Source organism: Mercenaria mercenaria, chromosome 9, assembly GCF_021730395.1.
Source record: "Mercenaria mercenaria strain notata chromosome 9, MADL_Memer_1, whole genome shotgun sequence".
NCBI lineage: Eukaryota > Metazoa > Mollusca > Bivalvia > Venerida > Veneridae > Mercenaria > Mercenaria mercenaria.
The window spans coordinates 26,428,637-26,452,749 of record NC_069369.1 but is presented as its reverse complement, the minus strand read 5'-3'; the positions used below and the strand labels follow the sequence as shown (position 1 = coordinate 26,452,749).

Sequence of the window (24,113 nt, the reverse complement as noted above, 5' to 3'; positions counted from 1 at the left end):
ACATATTTATTTTACACAATAATTACTCGTACGCAGGAATCCTTAGTTCTATAAACATCATAAATAACCAGTTGAATATATATGCCTGTAAAGTACATATGTCTATTTTATTTAAAAAACGTACCCGGGCCAAATGCGAAACTGGCCCCTGCCACTTAGTGCAAATAAAATAAACGGGAAAGTACATTGTTCAGAGGGTAACTCATACGTACTTCCGTGAGAGGGAAAATAAATCAGCACTATAAAGTTATTGTTTTATTTAAAGATATACATAGTAAGTGATTATAGGATTTCAATAACAAGTACAATCTTGAATTCATGCTCTAACATCTGATGTCCGATCATCTCCCCATCTACAAAAGTTGGCAATCAAACATTTTCATGAGGGTAGCAATTTCAACAACTGACCTCGATTTGTAGCATATATGACCGGAGGTCCCTTCTAAAAACTTCTTTAAACCATTTGCCTTTAGAAATGAGTTCTGAAAAATCGAAACTGTATTATGTCAGAAAGGCAAACATGTACGATTGTAGTGTTATACTCCTAACACAGTCTTAAGTTTCCAAAATAACCATATAAAAATTTATGAGATCTTAACATCTATTTTTCATACATTTCATCAAAACTGTTCCTTTTTTCTGAAAATTCATTGAAAGTCTCACTATCAATAATGATCTCCCCTTCTTCAAGACCATTTATTTCATTTGCCTCATCAGGATCTACTTCAACAAGATTATAGCACACTTTTTGTCCATTAGCGCTATGTTCATGGCTATCTTGTTCTGTTTGTGACACTACATCATTATCCTCTTTTATAGCTTCTTCATTAGGTGTGCTTGTAACACGTAATATTGTGATATTTTGTTGAACTAAGTCTGGGTTACTGCCCTTTTCTCTTTGATACTTTTCACAATGAATCCTATGTCTACATCTTGCTGATCTCGTTCTAAAGCTACCACCACATACACAAGGAAACATATGACTGTTTGTATCATCGTGACATCTTTTAAGATGATCTTGCAAACCTGTTGAAGACTTGTAAATCTGTCCACATTCACTGCAAACATACTTGATTCCGGATCCGCAATCTTTCATGTGTCTTTTGTATGCGCTCTTGTTTTTGTAAGATTTACTACAACTCTTACAACTATATGGATTTACATTATTATGAATATTCATGTGATCATCCATGTGACTTTTGCGGCACATCTTCACTCCACACACAGTACACTGATACATTTTTGCTGTACCTTCATGTCTTGTTTGGATATGTTCTGTCAGGGAGTTTTTAAAGCGGTACTTCACACCACAGTAACTACATATGAATTCCCCAACATGTTTCTCTTCCCGATGTCTTTCTAGTTCATCTTGAGACTTGAAGTAACCTGAACAGCGTGTACATCTGTAAGGAAGATCCAGATGAGAGAAAAGGTGCCGCCTCATGTTTGTGTTTCGTACACGTTTTTCACACTTAGGACACACAGAAAAATCTGTCTTTGATGATTCTTTTCCAGATTTTGATGACCTTAGCGCTTCTGTTAGGAGAGATCGAAGATACTGCTTGTCAATAAACGGACTTGCATCCTCTTTCTGCAATGATAAAACAACGTATCTATTCTATATAAACAATGCTAAGTTCTTCAGCGATTTCTACAAGAAACAAAGATGTAACAATCACAAACTAAAAAGCAACTAAATGTTACTATACTGTGCCATTATAAATAACCTTTCAGACCGAGATGTTATTTCATACAAAAAAGAACCATAGTTTTGAAAATCAATAGGATGATCTAAGTTTTGTCATGTTTTTAATATGAAAAATCCATGCACATTTCCATTCAAACATGTAAATCTGATGTCACATTGACATTATTTGGCACTATACAGGTGCTGAGAACGAAAGCTAATATATTTGAGCCACTATTTAGACTATTTTATATAGAAGATGTTACATAACGAAATTATGACATACTTAATTCACAAATCTTTTGATTATTTGGCGCGTGAAATGACTCATTAGATGTCTACACACTGTGCATTGATGCCTCTTCTACTTATTAGCTCATCTGATTTTTTGAAAAAAAAATGATGAATTATTGTCATCACTTGAGTGGTTGTCGGCGTCGGCGTTGCCTGGTTAAGTTTTATGTTTAGGTCAGCTTTTCTCCTAAACTATCAAAGCTATTGCTTTGAAACTTGGAATACTTGTTCACCATCATAAGCTGACCCTGTATAGCAAGAAACATAACTCCATTTTGCTTTTTGCAAGATTTATGGCCCCTTTTGTACTTAGAAAATATCAGATTTCTTGGTTAAGTTTTATGTTTAGGTCAACATTTCTCCTAAACTATCAAAGCTATTGCTTTGAAACTTGGAATACTTGTTCACCATCATAAGCAGACCCTGTACATCAAGAAACATAACTCCATCTTGCTTTTTGCAAGATTTATTGCCCCTTTTGGACTTAGAAAATCAGTTTTCTTGGTTAAGTTTTATGTTTAGGTCAGCTTTTATCCTAAACTATCAAAGCTATTGCTTTAAAACTTGCAACACTTGTTCACCATCATAAGTTGACCCTGTACAGCAAGAAACATAACTCCGTCCTGCTTTTTGCAAGATTTATGGCCCATTTTGGACTTAGAAAATATCAGATTTCTTGGTTAAGTTTTATGTTTAGGTCAACTTTTTCTCTTAAACTATCAAAGCTATTGCTTTGAAACTTGCAACACTTGTTCACCATCATAAGCTGACCCTGTACAGCAAGCAACATAACTCCATCCTGCTTTTTGCAATAACTATTGCCCCTTTTGGACTTAGAAAATCATTTTCTTGGTTGAGTATTATGTTTAAGTCAACTTTTCTCATAAACTATCAAAGCTATTGCTTTAAAACTTGCAACAGTTTTTCACCATCATAAGTGGACACTGTACATCAAGAAACATAACTCTATCCTGCTTTTTGCAAGAATGATGGCCCTTTTTAGACTTAGAAAATCATGGGTAGGACAATATTTCTATTACACAAAAAAAAATCAGATGAGCGTCAGCACCCGCAAGGCGGTGCTCTTGTTTTATCTGGCATCATGAAAAAGTGCTTCCCTTTAACTTTTCATATTGTTTCGATATGCTAATACATGGTTCTGCTTTATTTTATTTCTTAAATGTAAACAAGAGTGTGTGTGAGTGTCTGGCTACAGCTGCAGTAATACCATATTTTTCATCTTGGAACTTAACAGTTTTGATGTATGTATGCGGCATGCAACAGAATCGGGAAGACTATAAAATACAGAAGCAATATAAAATTAATAAAAAAAGATCTAATATCTTATACATAATGCATACAGTTTGTGTAAGCGTTATATTCCATAAAATGTAGCATTCAATCAAGAATAAAATGCTATTTTTGATGTCAGATTGCATATATGTCCTTGATATAATTACATCAATGTTTTAAATTAAGTGCAATTACTAATTAAATATCTTAAGTCTTTAATTAAACATGGAACTTTACATATTTTATAGAACAATAGTATCTTAATTTAAATATTTATTTTTATTAAAATCTTGTTTCATGCCTCTCCATGTCAGAACATCACTAACAGGGACCACAATGGAAACAACGGATTTCTTCCCTTTGTTGTGTTATCCCTGATATTGATGTACTGACATGGTTCATTACATAAGCATATTTCATGAATTTCATTATTTTTTTGCCTTGCTGATAAATTTTAATAACATATCATGAATAATGTCACTGTTACCATGTTGTCAATATCGAAATAAACAAACAAACAAGAAGCTGCGTTCAATAAACGCTTTATGCCCCCGGTGGCATCCTTGTCGATACAAAGCAACCTAAGTCCAAAACGAGGTCAAGTTCAAGGTCAAGGTCAAACTGAGGTCAGGTGATGTTTGAAGACGAAGGAATGGTCACAGGTTACATCTGCATTAGTATCAAGTCATTCTAGTAAGGGGTATTGATGCTAGACGAAACGGTCCCATTTGGTTAACCTCGTACGGACGGACGAACAGAAGAACGAACGGACGGACAGGGCAATCACTATATGCCTCCCGCATCAATAGATGCCGGGGGCATAAAAATGTTTCATATAGCAATTTTGTGTAGTATAGAGTCTTTCCAGTCTTGCTTGTACAATCTTTCTAATTATAAAACTTTACATGGACAGAACAGTATGACTATTTATATAAATAAATTCGCTTTCAGTGAATTTCTGGAAGATTGCTTAAAGCATGTTGTATCTATGTGTTTCTATGAAAACTTGACTGTCCTGTCGGAGAAATGGTTATCAAATGAGCATCCATAACTTAACGGAAAACTTCTTACTCAAGTCCTAACCAACTTTTACTTATTTTGCTGTTGAGTTTAGAATCCTTCCTACATATATTGGGTACAACAGTTCTGCGAAGCAGGGCAATATACGCCAAAAGGATTATATCATAATCAGATGAGGACGGAAGCATAATGTAACAAGAGGGCCATGATGGCCCTATATCGCTCACCAGAGTTGATCTGGCCTACTGACCTAGTTTTTGACCCAAATAACCCAGATTCAAACTTGACCTAGAGGTCATCAAGACAAACATTCTGAGAATCTGACCAATTCTCATGAGTTTAAAACGTTATTAACTGTGGACTCTAGAGTGTAAACAAGATTTTCCTTTGATTTGTCCTAGTGACCTAATTTTTGACCACACATGACCCAATTTCAACGTTTCATAAAGACTGGGTCACAACTGTTGCCTCTAGAGTGTTAACAAGCTTGTCCTTTTGATTTGATCGGGTGACCTCGTTTTTGACCCCACAAGACCAAGATTCGAACTTGACTTAGTGATCATGCAGACAAACATTCTGACCAAGTTTCATAAAGACTGGGTCACAAATATTGCCTCTAGAATGTTAACAAGCTTTTCCTTTGATTTGACTGGATAACCTAGTTTCTGACCCCACATTATCCGGATTCAAACCCGACCTAGAATTCATGAAGAAAAACATTCTGACGAAGTTTCATAAAGATTGGGTTACAAATGTGGCCTCTAGAGTGTTAACAAGCTTTTCTTTTGATTTGACCGGGTGACCTAGTTTCTGACCAGACATGACACAGATTCGAACTTGACCTAGAAGTCATCAAGACAAATATTCTGACAAATTCTTATAACTTTCAAACTTAAACTGTGGACTCTAGAGTGTTAACAAGATTTTCCTTTGATCTGGCCTAGTGACGTAATTTTTGACCCCACTTCAAACTTGACCTAGAATTCATCAAGACAAACATTCTGACTAAGTTTCATAAAGATTGGGTCACAAATGTTTTTTTTTCTGTTGGATTTAATGTAGCACCGACACATGATAGGTGATGACTTTCCAGCTTTAATGGTGGAGGAAGACCCCAGGTGCCCCTCCATGCATTATTTCATCACAACTGGGCACCTGAGTAGAACCACTGACCTTCCGTAAGCCAGCTGGATGGCTTCCTCTCATGAAGAATTCAACACCCCGAGTGAGGCTCAAACCCACATCGATGAGGGGCAAGTGATTTGAAGTCAGCGACCACGGAGGCCCCGGGTCACAAATGTGGCTTCTAGAGTGTTAACACGGCAAATGTTGATGCATAACGCACGACGCATGAAGACGGATGCCAGACAAGGGGTGGGGAAGCAGGGTGTATGTGTTTATAGGTGGTGACAGGATATTAACGGGCTAAACCCAGAATGTATTTTTTTGGAGGGGTGGGGTGCAGTTAATTAAGGGAAAGGGGTTGTATTGTAGATTGTTGCAGTCTGCATATTGTCATCACCATCTGCCTATATTCCAAGTTTCAAATAACAAGAGGGCCATGAAGGCCCTGTATCGCTCACCTGACCTATTGACCTAAAGATCATCAAGATTATTATTCTGACCAAGTTTCATTAAGGTATGGTCATAAATGTGGTTTCTGACCCCACATGACCTAGATTCGAACTTGACCTAAAGATCATCAAGATTGACATTCTGACTAAGTTTCATGAAGATACATCATAAATGTGGCTTCTAGAGTGTTAACAAGTATTACTTTTGGTTTGACCTGTTGACCTAGTTTCTGATCCCACCTGACCCAGATTAGAACTTAACCTTAAGATCATTAAGATTAACATTCTGACCAAGTTTCATATGTCATAAATGTGGTCTCTAGTGTTTCACTAGCTTTTCCTTTGATTTGACCTACCTACATCCAAAGTTTGAAGTAAATACATGAGAGACCATTCAAATTCATGTTTTGCCGAGTAATAACATTATATTGACAAAATTTTGGGTCATATAGTGACATTTAAGATTTTGATGGCTGATGAAGACCATACTCTCTGGGCATGAATGCACACACATCTGGGTAGAATGAACAACATTCTGAAAGCTAGCTGAATGGCTTCCACACATGAATAAATTGTACAACTCAAGCAAGATTTTGAACCTTCAGTACAGTCCAAGTTATTAAAATCACCTTAACCACATGGCCATGAAGGCCCTAATTAATCATATTCAAACAAAACATATGTGTGAACATGTTCAAAACACAGCTTAAACTTCATATACTTAACAAACAGGTGAATCATATAAAAATACCAGGCACAAAGATCCTGAGGAAATACTACTAATGGCATCCCAAGAAACCCACTGTCCCAGTTCTGTAAAATTTGACATTACTTTTTGCTATGAAATACCATCAACCTTACTGGATATCATTATTCAGTTTTGCATCTTATCTGCACCAATGTACTTGTCAAAATTCCACTGATGTTTATGTTATAGAGTAAACACTTGCTAAGAACCAATGGCACCTTCCAAATTTATACCATGCAGCATTTGTGGCATAGAATTATCATAACCCCTATTCAGATATGCCTGCTGCTTTTTCTCCTTATTGTTCAGATGATTCACTTTCATTAGTGTTTTCTGCTAATACCTCTTCATATGGAACTTCAATGACATTACACACTTTATCTAACTTTTCACCATTTACTGATGCATATTCTTGGTAAAGTTTACATTTTCTTTTGTGCTTTGCAACACTGCCTTCCCACCTAACAACCTCTCCACACACACAACTGTAAGCACCACCAAAATGCATTGCTACCATGTGTGTTTCAAGCCCTCTCTGATCAGCGTATCTCTTGTCACACTGAATGCATTTAAATGGCTGTACCCTATCTGGTTGGCATATTTTCGAATCCATATGATGTTTGGATGAATTTTCACTGTAAAACCTTTTCTGGCAAAATGAACATTCGAACGGTTTGGTTCCTAAATGATCCCTGTTAATGTGTGTTTCAAGATACCGGTAACGAATGAAACTCTTTTCGCACATGTTACATGCATGTGGCAATGTCTTATTTGAATGTTTAACTAGAATGTGTTCTTTCAGGCCCGACCTTGTTGTGTGGCGACTTCCACAAATATCGCATGTGCTCACTTCCTGTTTATAAACAGTTTTTTTCTTCCTCCGAATACCTTCGTGTACTAGCAACTTATGGTCTTTTAGAGTATCTGCACGACGCAATACCGCACCACATATGTCACATTGGTAATTTGTATCTTCGTTCTTACGATGATGTACCTTTGGCATTGGAGGATTATCTGGGTCATGTGCTATCTTATAATGTCTGTTTAAATTAAAATGATGTATGTACTCCTTGGGACAAAGACTGCATTTCAGTTTTTCTCCTTTAGGGGCCTCTTTTCTTTCCGGTTTGGAAACTTCAGGTTTCTTCATCAGCATTGACTTTGCCGCATTCTACAATGTAAATGAATTCACCTTTATTTTCCTTGCACTGGTACTCTCCACTTATCTACAAGCTTAAGACATCATTTTTGCTTTTAATCATAATTGGTGGATAAGGGGTAAAGGAGGAGGCTACTTCATAAATGAAACAAGTTTATTTCATATATTTATGTACTTCACACAATACTATTTACATGACTTACATGAACCTGTAAATTCTTGAATAAAACATATGAGTAACATAAGTCTTCCTATAAAATTCAGCAGGTTTATACTTGATCTCCTGAACCTGTTTTTACTTTAACCCTTATCCTGCTAAATTTCTAAAATGGACTGGTCTATCATTCAATTTGGGCAATACCATATATAATTCGAAGGGGTTTTCACTGAAAATGTTAAAAGGTTAATAATAACTCTAAATAATACATTTATTTACTGGCAATCATATCTTTTTTTTTACTTCCAAAATGTATTTTTCCTTTGTAATTAACAACTATTCTGGGCTTGAAAAAGGCAAGTGTCTGCAGTCCAGTAAAATACAGTGTTACTGATAATACATGATATTGCATGTCTATTAATAGTATAATGTCTATCAAAATATTTTCATAACAATTATTTAGACAGTTACTGTATTATTTAACACATTTAAAGGCACTGACATCCAGATTTTTTTGCTAAAAAAGTTTTGACAAATTATTAACATTTTAAAATAAGTTTTTGTTTCTAGTCTATCTTAAAAATGCCAAATCAAGAAGAAAAAAAAAGATGCCCACTTCAGGAATCAAACACGCGGCAATAAAAACTTTCGTCCATCTCTACGCTATAGAGAAATATGTGTTTCAGTCATATTAAATATAGATACTTAGATCATGGTCTGCACTGTTCACTCTTCAGTCTGTAAATTTTCAGAGAACATCCCTTTGCGAAATAAGTGGTACTGCCAAATTAAATGATGGACCAGTCCATTTAAGAAATTTGCAGGGTAACAATAAGATATTTCTTGGGGCTAGAAGTATATTTTTTTGAATCTCTGAGATATCTTTTAAAATGTCTATAATTATGATAGTCAAAAATGTACCCTGTCCTAAGATATTTTTTTAAATCAACATTTTTTTTTAAAATGCAGATGGGGTAAAATTTGCTATGGTTCTATTTTCGCTAATATTAAGAAATATTAAGAAATGATGCCACTATCATGACTATGTTGGTTTGATCATGATGTGTCTCATTAATGTTTCTAAGATATCCTGGAAGTTTTATTACAACCCATCTTCAAATGAAGTCAAAACTGAAACTTTAAAACATTTTTGTGTCCAAAACAAAACAGAAATTTACAATGGTAACTACCCCATCAAAATCTTTCTTTGATAATTCAAAGTTATAATTCCAAGGTAATCAAGGTATTCTGAGTTAAGGAGTTCCCATTACTTTGGAGTTCTTTAAACTTGGCCTTAGTTGCTCACCTGAAGAAGGCCTTAACCATTTGACCTTTAAGGAACCAAACACCCCAAACTGAAAATATCTATGTGAAGACCTTGTGAAGTTGTATTAATGCTACAGATTGATTTGATGAAGATCCATTGACTGATTCATGATAAGTAGTCATTAAAAGGTATTTTTACTTGAAGCCATAGCAACCCCTAAATGGGGCCAACTTCCCCCTTTTGAACAAATTTGAGAGAGGACCTTATAATGATCGTACATACAAAGTCTGACGAAAATCTATCTAGCTACTCATTAGAAGTTGTTTAAAGATATTTCTAGTTTTATCTTGTATGCGTAAGCAAGAGGGCCATGAAGGCCCTGTATCACTCACCTCACCTATTGACCTAAAGATCATCAAGATTAACATTCCGACCAAGTTTCATTAAGATATGATCATAAATGAGGCCTCTAAAATGTAAAATAGCTTTTCCTTCAATTTGACCCAGTGACCTAGTTTTTGACCACCAGACATGACCCAGATTCAAACTTGACCTAAAGATCACCAAGATTAACATTCTAACTAAGTTTCATGAAAATACAGTCATAAATGTGGCCTCTAGAGTGATAACAAGCTTTTCCTTTGATTTGACCTAGTGACCTAGTTTTGGACCCCACCTGACCCAGATTTGAACTTTACTTATAGATCATCAAGATTAACATTCTGACTAAGTTGCATTAAGATATGGTCATAAATGTGGCCTCTACAGTGTAAACTAGCTTTTCCTTTGATTTGACCTGGTGACCTAGTTTTTGACTCTACATGACCAAGATTAAAACTTGACCTTGAAATCATCAAGATTAACATTCTGTCCAAGTTTCATGAAGATACAGTCATAAATCTGGCCTGTACAGTGTTAACAAGCTTTTTCTTTGATCTGACCTGGTGACCTAATTTTTGACCCCAGATGACCCAATATCAAACTCATCCAAGACTATAATGAGGGTAACATTCTGTCCAAGTTTCATTAAGATTGGGCCAAAATTGTGACATCTAGAGTGTTAACAAGCTTTTCCTTTGATTTGTCCTGGTGACCTAGTTTTTGACCCCAGATGACCCAATACTGAACTCATCCAAGATTTTATTGAGGGTAACATTCTGACCAAGTTTCATCAAGTTCGGGCCAAAATTGTGACCTCTAGAGTGTTAAGAGTCAAACTGTTGACGACGGACGACTGACGATGGACGACTGACGATGGACACAGGGCGATCACTAAAGCTCACCTTTGAGCACTTTGTGCTCAGTTGAGCTAAAAATCACACATCATTTCATGACCTTGACCTAGACTAAAACTTCTCAGTGTGACTTTGACCTTTAAGCTAGGGGTCTAGGTCTTCTGCATGACACCTTGTGCATGACATGTCGTCTCATTATGAGGAACATTTATGCCAAGTAATTTCAAAATCCCTTGATGAATGGCAGAGTTATGGACCGGACACGAAACAGACCCTGTTAACCTTTGACTTCTAAGTGTGACCTTGACCTTGGAGGTAGGGGTCTAGATTTTGCGCATGACACAACGTCTCATTATGGTAAACATTTATGCCAAGTTATTTGAAAATCCCTTCATGGATGGCAGAGTTATGGATCACACACGAAACAGACCATGATAACCGTTGATCTCTAAGTGTGACCATGATCTTGGAGCTACGGGTCTTGCGCATGACACGTCGTCTTATTATGGTGAACATTTATGCCTAGTAATTTCAAAATCCCTGATGAATGAAAGAGTTACAGCCCAGACAAGAATTAAATGGATGCACTGACACACATGGATGGACGGATGGTGTGATTTTTATATGTCCACCTTTGGCGGCATAAAATTTTTGGTAAAGAGCCTTATAATGCTACAAATCAAGTTTGATGAAGATCCATGAAGCATTTCATGAGAAGAAATCTTATGAAAGCATTTCTATTTTTAAGTCTAGCGCCCCTAAAAATGAAGACTGCCCCCATTTGTATAATTTGGAGGAGGACCTTATAATGAAGCTACAGACCAAGATATTACCAATGCAAGAGACAATAATGAAACTGGAAGAAAAACAACAAAAACAAGAGCTCGTCGAACACGAAATGCCCCCCTTGATGCATTCAGTAATTGCACAAGGAACAGAAATTATTTGCTCACTGTAAACAAAAGTTCTACTGTTCTGGTTCAATGTGACATTGACCTATTGACCTCAAAATCAATAGGGGTCATCTGCTGGTCATGATGAACCTCTCTATCATCTTTCATGACCCTTGGCCCAAGCATTCTCAAGTTATTGTCCAGAAACTGTTTAACTGTTCCTGGCCAACCTGACCTTGAACTCTGACTAAATGACCTCAAAATCACTAGGGGTCATCTGCTGGTCATGAACAATCTCCTTATCAATTTTCCTGATCCTAGGCCTAAGCGTTCTTGAGATATCGCCCTGAAACCGTTTTACCGTTCCTGGTCACTGTTACCTTGACCTTTGACCTAATGACTTCAAAATCAATAGGGGTCATCTGCTGGTCATGAACAACATTCCTATCAACTTTCAAGATCCTAGGCCCAAGCAATCTTGAGTTACCATCCGGAAACCATTTAATTGTTCCGGGTCACTGTGACCTTGAACTTCGACATACTGACCTCAAAATCAACAGGGGTCATCTGCTGGTCCTGACCAACCTCCCTATCAACTTTCATGATCCTAGGCCCAAGCGTTCTTGAGTTATCATCCGGAAACCGTTTAACTGTTCAGGGTCACTGTGACCTTGACCTTTGATATACAGACCTCAAAATCAACAGGGGTCATCTGAAGGTGATGATCAAACTTCCTATCAACTTTCATGATCCTAGGCCCAAGCGATCTTGAGTTATCATCCGGAAACGGACTGGTCTACATACAGACCGACTGACAGACAGACATACCGACATCTGCAAAACAATATACCCCTCCTTCTTCGAAGGGGGGCATCATAATAACAACATTCGAAAGTGGTATGTTGGGGGTGTCATGAATGCCAAAACATCATTAAGAATCTGAGTGTAAAACAAAACAAAAATAAATTTAAGTGGGGGAGCCTAGATAACACACCAGGTGTAAAACATCATGTAAGTAACATTCCTTTAAGGTTTCATAATTCTAGGTCAAATACTTTTTAAGATATGTGCAACATAAACTTCAGGCTTTTATGTATATTTTTTGACAAATTGGAGGGTCATATTACTAGTCTTGCTCACTGAAATCCCATTAAAACGAATGCACAACATTGCCAGGTGAACAACATTTCTGTAAAGTTTCGTGACTCTAGGTCAAACGCTTTTTGAGATATATGCAACACAATCTTTCAGGTTCTTTATGCACATTTTTCACTAAGTTAAGGACCATAATTCTGGTCTTACCATTTGAAATCCCAAACAATATCCGAAGTGCACAGTTTCACTTGAATTTTTTTTGTATAATAAAAAAATTGTCCTACCAATGATTTTCTAAGTCCAAAATGAGCCATAATTCTTGCAAAAAGCAGTTATGTTTCTTGATGTACATAGTCAGCTTATGATGGTGAACAACTGTTGCAAGTTTCAAAGCAATAGCTTGAATAGTTTAAGAGAAAAGCTGACCTAAACATAAAACTTAACCAATAAATCTGATATTTTCTAAGTCCAAAAGGGACCATAAGTCTTGCAAAAAGCAGGACAGAGTTATGTTTCTTGCTGTACATGGTCAGCTTATGATGGTACACAAGTGTTGCAAGTTTTAAAGCAATAGCTTTGATAGTTTATGAGAACAGCTGACTTAAACATATTACTCAACCAAGAAAACTGATTTTCTAAGTCCAAAAGGGGCAATAATTCTTGAAAAAAAGCAGGATGGAGCTATGTTTCTTGATGTACAGGGTCAGCTTATGATGGTGAACAACTGTTGCAAGTTTCAAAGCAATAGCTTTGATAGTTTAAGAGAAAAAGTTGACCTAAACATAAAACTTAACCAAGAAATCTGATATTTTCTAAGTCCAAAAGGGGCCATACATCTTGCAAAAAGCAGGATGGAGTTATGTTTCTTGCTGTACAGGGTCAGCTTAAGATGGGGAACACGTGTTGCAAGTTTTAAAGCAACAGCTCTGATAGTTTAGGAGAAAAACTGACCTAAACATAAAACTTAACCAAGAAAACTGATTTTCTAAGTCTAAAAGGGGCAATAATTCTTGCAAAAAGCAGGATGGAGTTATGTTTCTTGCTGTACATGGTCAGCTTATGATGGTACACAAGTGTTGTAAGTTTTAAAGCAATAGCTTTGATAGTTTATGAGAACAGCTGACTTAAACATATTACTCAACCAAGAAAACTGATTTTCTAAGTCCAAAAGGGGCAATAATTCTTGAAAAAAAGCAGGATGGAGCTATGTTTCTTGATGTACAGGGTCAGCTTATGATGGTGAACAACTGTTGCAAGTTTCAAAGCAATAGCTTTGATAGTTTAAGAGAAAAAGTTGACCTAAACATAAAACTTAACCAAGAAATCTGATATTTTCTAAGTCCAAAAGGGGCCATGCATCTTGCAAAAAGCAGGATGGAGTTATGTTTCTTGATGTACAGGGTCAGCTTAAGATGGTGAACACGTGTTGCAAGTTTTAAAGCAACAGCTCTGATAGTTTAGGAGAAAAGCTGACCTAAACATAAAACTTAACCAAGAAAATGATTTTCTAAGTCTAAAAGGGACAATAATTCTTGCAAAAAGCAGGATGGAGTTATGTTTCTTGATGTACAGGGTCAGCTTATGATGGTGAACAAGTGTTGCAAGTTTCAAAGCAATAGCTTTGATAGCTTAGGAGAAAAGCTGACCTAAACATAAAACTTAACCAAGAAATCTGATATTTTCTAAGTACAAAAGGGGCCATAAATCTTGCAAAAAGCAGGATGGAGTTATGTTTCTTGCTGTACAGGGTCAACTTATGATGGTGAACAAATGTTGCAAGTTTCAAAGCAATAGCTTTGATGGTTTAGGAGAAAAACTGAACTAAACATAAAACTTAAGCAGGCAACGCCGACGCTGATCAAGTGATGACAATAACTCATCATTTTTTTTTTTCAAAAAATCAGATGAGCTAAAAATATGCCTCAGATCATGGCTGGTATAAGTTTGCACAATAAAGTTTCAAAGAAAATATTTAAAAATAATTATTTCTGTTTTTAGCACTGGCAGCTCTTTAATGCACCAAGCAATCAATCATGTTTGAAACAGATCAATGCCAGGTTACTACTTACCTATGACAAACAGTTTCAGACAAGAGGATAATTATTCAAGTAGAACTAGGGAAAACTGATGCTGGACCATCTACATACACTAACTGCCTAACTTAGACTAAATCAACTAAAGTGAATAAAAGATAAGATTTATACCAATAAGATGGCCAAGATGACCCTAGGTCGCTCACCTGAGAAAAACACCATAAAAGTGTAAACATGCTTGACTTAGTTATTTCATGGAGACAAATATTCTGACCAATTTTCATTAAGATTGGACCAAAAATGTGGCCACTTGAGTATGAACAAGGATTTGCTTTGATTTGACCTAGATTTTGACCCCACATGACCCAGAATCGTGCTTGTCCAAGATTCCGTAAAAAACAAACATTCCGACAGTTTCATGAAGATTGAAGCAAAAATGTGGCCTCTGGAGTATATACAAGCTTTTCCTTTGATCTGACCTAGTGACCTAGTTTTGACCCCATATGACCCAGATTTGAAATCATCCAAGACTTTATAATAAAAAAAACAAGAGATCACAGAGTGATCTTGGCGCCCACCAATGTGCCATTTTTGAGTGCTCCAAATTTCAAGACTTATTGACTAGCTCAAGGTCAAATTTCATTTCCGTACACAACACTGTGCATGTGGTCCGAATTTGAAAGCTGTAGCTTGAGAAATGTGAAAGTATGTCACTAGGTCAATGTCAAGGTCAAAGTTTGTTTCGGTACACAATCTTATGCATGTAGTCTAAATTTGAAGCCTGTAGCTACAGAAATGTGAAAGTAGGTCACTAGGTCAATCTTAAGGTCAAGTTCATTTCAGTACACAAAACTATGCAAGTGGTCCAAATTTGAAGGCTGTAGCTTGAGAAATGTAAAAGTAGGTCACTAGGTCAAAATCAATGTCAAATTTTATTTCAGAATACAAAACTATGCATGTGGTCCAAATTTGAAGCCAGTACCTTCAAAAATGTGAATGTAGGTCACTAGGTCAATGTAAAGGTCAAAGTTCATTTCGGTACACAAAACTATGCATGTGGTCCAAATTTGAAGGCTATAGCTTGAGAAATGTGAAAGTAGGTCACTAGGTCAAAATCAAGGTCAAATTTTATTTCGGAATACAAAACTATGCATGTGGTCCAAATTTGAAGCCTGTACCTTAAAAATGTGAAAGTAGGTCACTAGGTCAATGTAAAGGTCAAAGTTCATTTCAGTACACAAAAATATGCAAGTGGTCCAAATTTGAAGGCTGTAGCTTGAGAAATGTAAAAGTAGGTCATTAGGTCAAAATCAAGGTCAAATTTTATTTCGGAATACAAAACTATGCATGTGGTCCAAATTTGAAGCCTGTACCTTCAAAAATGTGAAAGTAGGTCACTAGGTCAATGTGAAGGTCAAAGTTTTTTTTGGTACACAAAACTATGCATGTGGTCCAAATTTGAAGGCTGTAGCTTGAGAAATGTGAAAGTAGGTCGCTAGGTCAAAATCAATATCAAATTTCATTTTGAAACACAGAACTATGCATATGGTCCAAATCTGACGCCTGTACCTTCAAAAATGTTAAAGTAGGTCACTAGGTCAAAATCAAGGTCAAAGTTTTTTCCAGTGCACAAAACTATGCAGGTGGTGAAAATTTGAAGGCTGTAGCTACAGAAATGTGAAAGTAGGTCACTAGGTCAAAATCAAGGTCAACTCATGTCAAGGTTCATCTTGCCACTCAAAAATATACATGTGGTCCAAATTTAAAGGCTGTAGCTACAGAAATGTGAAAGTAGGTCACTAGGTCAAAATCAAGGTCAACTCATGTCAAGGTTCATCTTGCCACTCAAAAATACATACGTGGTCCAAATTTGAATGTTGTAGTTATTGACAAGAACATTTTAAAAGCTTTTCCCTATATAAGTCTATAATGAACCATGTGACCCCCAGGGCGGGGCCTTTTTTGACCCTAGGGGGATAATTTGAACAAACTTGGTAGAGAACCACTAGATGATGCTAAATAACCAGTATCAAAGCCCTAGGCTTTGTGGTTTGGACAAGAAGATTTTCAAAGTTTTTCCCTATATAAGTCTATGTAAACCATGTGACCCCCGGGGCGGGGCTATACTTGACCCTAGGGGGATAATTTGAACAATCTTAGTAGAAGACCACCAGATGATGTCACATACAAAATATCAATGCCCTAAGCCCTGTGGTTTTGGACAAGAGATTTTTCAAAGTTTTTCCCTATATAAGTCTATATAAACCATGTGACCCCCGGGGCGGGGCCATATTAGACCCCAGGGAAATAATTTCAATCATCTTGGTAGAGGACCACTAGATGATGCTTCATACCAAATATCAAAGCCCTAGGCTCTGTGGTTTTGGGCAAGAAGATTTTCAAAGTTTTTCCCTATATAAATCTATGTAAATTATAGAAATAAACAAAGGGCCATAACTTACTAAAAATTTGTTGAACCAGTTTGATTTTCAGGGGGACACAACTAGGGTACCAATACATCATTCTGACAAAGTTTGGTCAAAATCCCCCTGGTAGTTTCTGAGGAGATGCGATAACGAGAAATTGTTAACGGAAGGACGGACGGACGGACGGAAGGACGCCGGACCACGGACGCAGAGTGATTTGAATAGCCCACCATCTGATGATGGTGGGCTAAAAACATTCTAACCAAGTTTATGAAAATAGAATTAACAAGAGGGCCCTAAAGGCCCTGTATCACTCACCTGAAGAAAGTAGGTCAGTAGGTCAAATTCATGATCACTGAAGTCAAGTTTTAAAATCAGTGTGCAAAACTGTACATGTCATCCAAATTTCAAAGCTGTATTTTAAAAAACAAACAAGAGCTGTCTCCATAGGATGACACATGCCCCCGATGGCACTTTGAATGAATAGTTATGGCCGATGTTAGAGTTTAGGACCTTTGACCTATGGAGCTAGGTCTTGCGCGCGACACGTCGTCTAACTGTGCCACACATTCATGCGTAGTCCATGTATGAATGACAAAGATATGGACCGGACACGCCCATCAATGCACTATCATGAAAAATGACCTTTAACGTGTAAGTGTGAACTTGACCTTCGAGCTACCGCAATGGGTCTTGCGCGCGACACGTCGTCTTACTGTGGTACACATTCATGCCAAGTTATTTGAAAATCCATCCATGGATGACAAAGATATGGACCGGACATGCCCATCAATGCACTATCCTTTAACGTCTAAGTGTGACCTTGACCTTTGAGCTACGGACCTGGGTTTTGCGCGCGACACGTCGTCTTACTGTGGTACACATTCATGCCAAGTTATTTGAAAATCCATCCATCGATGACAAAGATATGGACCGGACACGCCCATCAATGCACTATCCTTTAACGTCTGTGACCTTGACCTTTGAGCTACGGACCTGGGTCTTGCGTGCGACACATCATCTTACTGTGGTACACATTTATGACAAGTTATTTGAAAATCCATCCATGGATGACAAAGATATGGACCGGACACGCCCATCAATGCACTATCCTTTAACGTCTTAGTGTGACCTTGACCTTTGAGCTACGGACCTGGGTCCTGCGTGCAACATGTCGTCTTACTGTGGTACACATTCATGTCAAGTTATTTGAAAATCCATCCATGGGTGACAAAGATATGGACCGGACACGCCCATCCATCCATGGATGACAAAGATATGGACCGGACACACCCATCAAGGCACTATCCTTTAACGTCTAAGTGTGACCTTGACCTTTGAGCTACGGACCTGGGTCTTGCACGCGACACGTCATCTTACTGTGATACACATTCATGCCAAGTTATTTGAAAATCCATCCATCAATGACAAAGTCCGGACACGCCCATCAATGCACTATCCTTCAACGTCTAAGTGTGACCTTGACCTTTGAGCTACGGACCTGGGTCTTGCGTGCGACACATCATCTTACTTTGGTACACATTCATGCCAAGTTATTTGAAAATCCATCCATGATCAAAGATATGGACTGGACACGAAAATTGCAGACAGACTGACAGACAGACAGTTCAAAAACTATATGCCTCCCTTCGGGGGCATAAAAAGCAGGTCAGTAGGTCACATTCCACAAGATCCAAATTCGAACTGACCTAAAGATCATCAAGGTTAACATTTTGATCAAGTTTCATGAAGATACAGTCATAAATGTGGCCTCTGAGTGTTAACAAGCTTTTGCTTTGATTTGATCTGGAGACCTAGTTTGAGACCCCATCTGACCCACATTTAAAGTTGACCTAAAGATCATCAAGGTTAACATTCTGACCAAGTTTCATTAAGATATGGTCATGAATGTGGCCTCTAGAGTGTTAACTAGCTTTTCCTTTGATTTGACCTGGTGACCTAGTTTTGACTCCACCTGACACAGATTTAAACTTGAACTAGAGATCATCAAGATTAAAATTCTGACCAAGTTTCATTATGGTATGGTCATAAATGTGGCCTCTAGAGTGTTAACAAGCCTTACATTTGATTTAACCTGGTGACCTAGTTTCTGAATCCACTTGACCTAGATTTGAACTTGACCTAAAGATCATCAAGGTTAATATTCTGATCAAGTTTCATGAAGATGCAGTCATAAATGTGGCCTCTAGAGAGTTAACAAAATTTTCCTTTGATCTGACCTGGTGACCTAGTTTTTGACCCCACCTAACCCCGATTTGAACCTGACCTTATGTTCATCAAGATTAACATTCTGACAAAGTTTCATGAAGATACAGTCATAAATGTGGCCTGTAGTGTTCACAAGCTTTTCCTTTGATCTGACCTGGTGACCTAGTTTTTTGACCCCAGATAATCCAATATCGAACTCGTCCAAGATTTTATTGAGAGTAACATTCTGACCAAGTTTCATTAAAACTGGGCCAAAACTGTGACCTCTAGAGTGTTAACAGTCAAATTGTTGACGACAGAAGACTGACGGATGATGGACACAGGGCAATCACAAAAGCTCAACTTTGAGCACTTTGTGCTCAGGTGAGCTAAAAATGTGGCCCCTTGAGTGCAAACAACCTTATTCTTTGATTTGACCTGATGACCTAGTTTTTGACTCCCCATGACCAGGATAAAATTTTATCCAAGATTTCATGTAGACAAACATTCTGACAAAGTTTCATGCACATCAAATGAAAAATGCAGCCCCTATTGCATAAACAGTGTTTTTCTTTGATTAAAACAGGAGACTTAGTTTTTGATCCCGGATGACCCAGATTTGAAATTGGGCTAGAGATCATAAAGAGAAACATTTTGACCAAGTTTCATGAAGATACGGTCATAAACATGGCCTCTGCAGTGATATCAAGTTTTTCCTTTGATTTGACCTGATGACCTAGTTTTTCACCCAACATGACCCAAATTCAAACTTGACCTAAAGGTCTACAAGACAAACATTCTGACAAATTCTCATGCGTTTCAAACTTAAACTGTGGACTCTAGAGTGTTAACAAGATTTTCCTCTGTTCTGGCCTAGTTTTTTATACCATGTGACCTAGTTTTAAACTTGACCTAGAGATCACCAAGACAAACATTCTAAGTTTCATAAAGATAGAGTGACAACTGAGGCCTCGGGAGTGTTCACAAGGTTTTCCTTTGCTTTGACCAGGTGACCTACTTTTTGACCCACATGACCCAGATTCAAACATTACCTAGAGATCATCAAGATAAACATTCTGACCAAGTTTCATAAAGATTGAGTAAAACTGTGGCCTCTATAGTGTTCACAAGCTTTCTTTGATCTGGCCTACTGAGTGTTCACAAGGCAAATGTTGACGATGAGATACGTTGCACGCGGGACAATGACTGGTCACCATAGCTCACCTTGAGTACTTTGTGCTCAGGTGAGGTAATAAAAGTCCTAAACAATATAAAACAGGAATTGTGAACAAATAACAAGAGGGCCATGATGGCCCTATATCGCTCACCTGTTATCATTGCACTTGAGGACAAGAAGGTCCTCAGAAAAAATATCTAAGTCCAAAGGACAGGAACAAGAAAGGGAAGAAATTAAACCAAAAAGAAAAAAAAAATTCTTACAAGGTACAGATATGTCAAAATACACCTAAAACTTGGAGGTACCATCCATGTTGTATCACAGAAAAGTGGTCTCGGTTTTTCCCTATGGCTAATAATAAAAAAGTTACTAAAAACAAGCTATTTATAGTAACGTAAAAGGGAAGTAATTAAAAAAAAATGATTGTAAGTTAACAAAAGGAGGGCCTGCCAAATAAATCTGTTGACATAAATGAAATTTCAGATCAGTATCTTCATTAGTTACGGAGATATACCCATTTTAATTTGAAATAAAGGGAGGTAATTTGACATAAAATCAGTCCATAGTTATCTACCCTCATTGGCTCAGTCCAACTTATGACAATAATGAAATTTCAAATAAGTCCTATAAGTACTTACTGATATAAATCCATTTTGATTACAATCAGGGGAGGTAATCAGATATAAAATAACTCTGGAACCTATGAATGGACCTGATTTGTCATGGAATCCAAGATTTATTGTTGTTGAAGATATTTTGGAAGTTTGTATCAAATAAAACCATAAATGAAGTCTCTATATGGCTGCAAAAGCCAAAATAGCCAATTTTAGACCTTTAAGGGGCCATAACCCTGAAACCCATGAAGGAATCTGGCCAGTTCAACAAAGGAACCAAGATCTTGTGGTGATACAAGTTTTGTGCAAGTTTGGTTAAAATCAAATCATAAATGAAGCTGCTATTGTGCAGACAAGGTCAAAATAGCTAATTTTGGCCCTTTCAGGGGCCATAACTCTGGAATCCATTAGGGGATCTGGCCGGTTCAAGGAAGGAACCGAGATCTTATGGTGACACAAGTTTTAGTGCAAGTTTGATTAAATTCAAATCATAAATGAAGCTGCTATTGTGCAGACAAGGTCAAAATAGTTAATTCTGGCCCTTTCAGGGGCCATCACTCTGGAACCCATAAAGGAATCTGGCCAGTTCAAGAAAGGACCCAAAATCATATGGTGATACAAGTTGTGTGCAAGTTTGGTTAAAATAAAATAATAAATGAAGCTGCTATTGTGCAGACAAGGTCAAAATAGCTAATTCTGGCCATTTCAGGGGCCATAAGTCTGGAACCCATAATGGAATCTGACCAGTTCAAGAAAGGAACCGAGATCTTATGGTGATACAAGTTGTGTGCCAGTTTGGTAAAAATCAAATTATAAATATAGCTGCTATTGTGCAGACAAGCTCAAAATAGCTAATTTTGGCCCTTTCAGGGGCCATAACTCTGGAACCTGTAATGGGATCTGGCCAGTTCAAGAAAGGAACCGAGATCTTATGGTGATACAAGTTGTGTGCAAGTTTGTTTAAAATAAAATCATAAATGAAACCACTATTGTGCAGACAAGAAATTGTTGACGCACGGATGCATGAGACGGACGGACTGACGTCGGACGAAGTGTGATCACAAAAGCTCACCTTGTCACTATGTGACAGGTGAGCTAATAAAATCATCAGGCTTTTAGTTACATGAAGGTTGCACGTCAGTTTGACAATCTAGCTCAGCTAACATTTCATTTTCATTACTAGAAACATTAGGTATATCTGTTGTTGCAGAACTATGACAATCTTGCTCAGCTAACTTTTCATTTTCGTTACTAGAAACATTAGGTATATCTGTTGTTGCAGTACTATGACAATCTTGCTCAGCTAACTTTTCATTTTCATTACTAGAAACATTAGGTATATCTTCAGAATTATGTTCATCAGTGTTTTTTAACAATACATCATCATAGGACACTTCAATAATGTTACATAATTTATCTTCAGCCTCTCCATTAGCTGCTACATACTCTTGGTATGCTTTACATCTTCTTTTGTGCTTGGCAACGCTACTGGACCATTTTACAATTTCTCCACATACACAACTGTAAGCTCCACCAAAATGTATAGCTGTCATGTGCATCTCTAAACCTTGGGAATCTGAAAACTTCTTTTCACATTGTATACATTTAAATCTTTTTGCCCTATCTGACTGACATATTTTCATCTTCATATGCCTTTCTGCTGAAGCCTGACTAATAAATTTTCCATTACAGAATGAACATCCAAAAGGTTTCACTTTTAGATGGACCCTATTCATGTGCGCCTCTAGCAATCTGTAACGGACAAAACTCTGTTCACACAAATTACAAGCATGTGGCAAGCGTGATCCAGAATGTTGCACAAGAATATGTTCCTTTAAGTGAGTTCTTCTTTTAAACGTCGTTCCACAAACATCACATGTACACCTTTGTACAGACCTTACTCTACGTACTCCCTGGTGTATATGCCTCTTATGGTCCAGAAGTATATCTGAACGACTGAAAACACTACCACAGATGTCACATTGTTGCTTTGGGCCATGGTATTTAGGTTTTTGCTTTGGAGGATTATCAGGATCATGAGCAAGTTTGTAGTGCCTGTCTAAATTAAACTGGAATGTGAATTCTCTTGGACACATGGTGCACTTTTGTTTGACTCCAGGTGGTGGCCTCTTTTCCGGCTGTATTACTTTATTTTTCACCAGCACCAAAGGTTTCAGCTCAGTCTAAAATGTAAATACATCCTCTGTTAGATGATGTATACATCAATCATACTTCTTTGTAGTTTTGTATTTACGACGACTGATATCATACATTGGTCATAGGAAACCATCTATCCCAGCATTTGTCCTTAGTATCATTTACACTAATATCATTCCCACAAATGTGTTTTAAAACAGGATGCAAAAGACTGTCTAGTATTCACCATATGGAAGTTGTGTACATTTCAAGCTTTCTGTCACATATCACAAACTGTAAATCCTTGTTGATACTCTGAAAATCGTTTCATTTGTTCATACTGCAAATGATCCACAATAATTGAGTGGGCAGATTTAGTACTGTGTTAACTCGAGATGGACGTAAATTTTCCTCCTAATTATAAACTAAATTGTATAGAGCCAGTTTTGTTTATAAAATACTGCCAAGCTTATCATGTCAAAACATACCCATCTTAAATTCTCTCTGTATATGAAACATGCTATAATATGAAATTTTGATCAGTTGACACTACTTATACCGGTTACATGGTGCCTAAGCAACGTTGGCAAAAAGCCAGTCAATAGTCAAGAAAGACGTTTGCCATTTATTCTTAACTTACACTAACATTTCATTTATACTTGAAAACATTTGCATTACATTATTAACAATAGTTCTGTAAGAGCAGCTCCACAAGTTAAATGAGATTTTGATTGCCTCAGCCAATATGGAAATTAGATATACTGTAAATATATGCTATGTAATACATCGAAAGTGGAATAACTTTTTATGTGACATAAAATGTCAATTTTTCCTGTGGTTTTATGATGAGACCATCCTGACAGAATACATACATATCTTATATAATTCCGATTTGCAACAAACATTTTCAGCCCTTCATTATTCTTGGAAAACAAATCTTATTAAATGTTGAAGAATTTCATGCCAAATTTTTTTTATAATTATAGTATTTTTTCTTATTTATGATGATTCCTTTCCTACAATGAAACCATGCTCTGTACATTAGCAGCAGTACTAAATACCACTTCTCTTTTTACATCTATCTATTTGAAAATGTT

The 24,113-nt window shown here is 37.0% G+C and overlaps 1 protein-coding gene across 4 annotated transcripts in view; it reads right to left on the bottom strand.

The window, feature by feature from the left end:
- Positions 1-242: 242 nt before the first annotated feature.
- LOC123547837 (zinc finger protein 37-like) overlaps positions 243-24,113 on the bottom strand; it is a 47,461-nt gene continuing 23,590 nt past the window's right edge. The window contains exons 4-5 of one of the 4 annotated variants that reach the window (XR_008372358.1): positions 6,620-7,787; positions 1,467-1,591 (exon numbers count right to left, since the gene is read on the bottom strand). Coding sequence is in view for 3 of the 4 variants with exons in the window: in XM_053551067.1 (XP_053407042.1) it covers positions 21,996-23,063 (1,068 nt within the window). In the remaining variant the exon portion in view is untranslated. Of the gene's footprint in view, positions 1,592-6,455; positions 7,788-7,915; positions 23,064-24,113 lie in introns of those variants that run through there. The other 3 variants (XM_053551068.1, XM_053551069.1, XM_053551067.1) reach the window with 3 other exon arrangements.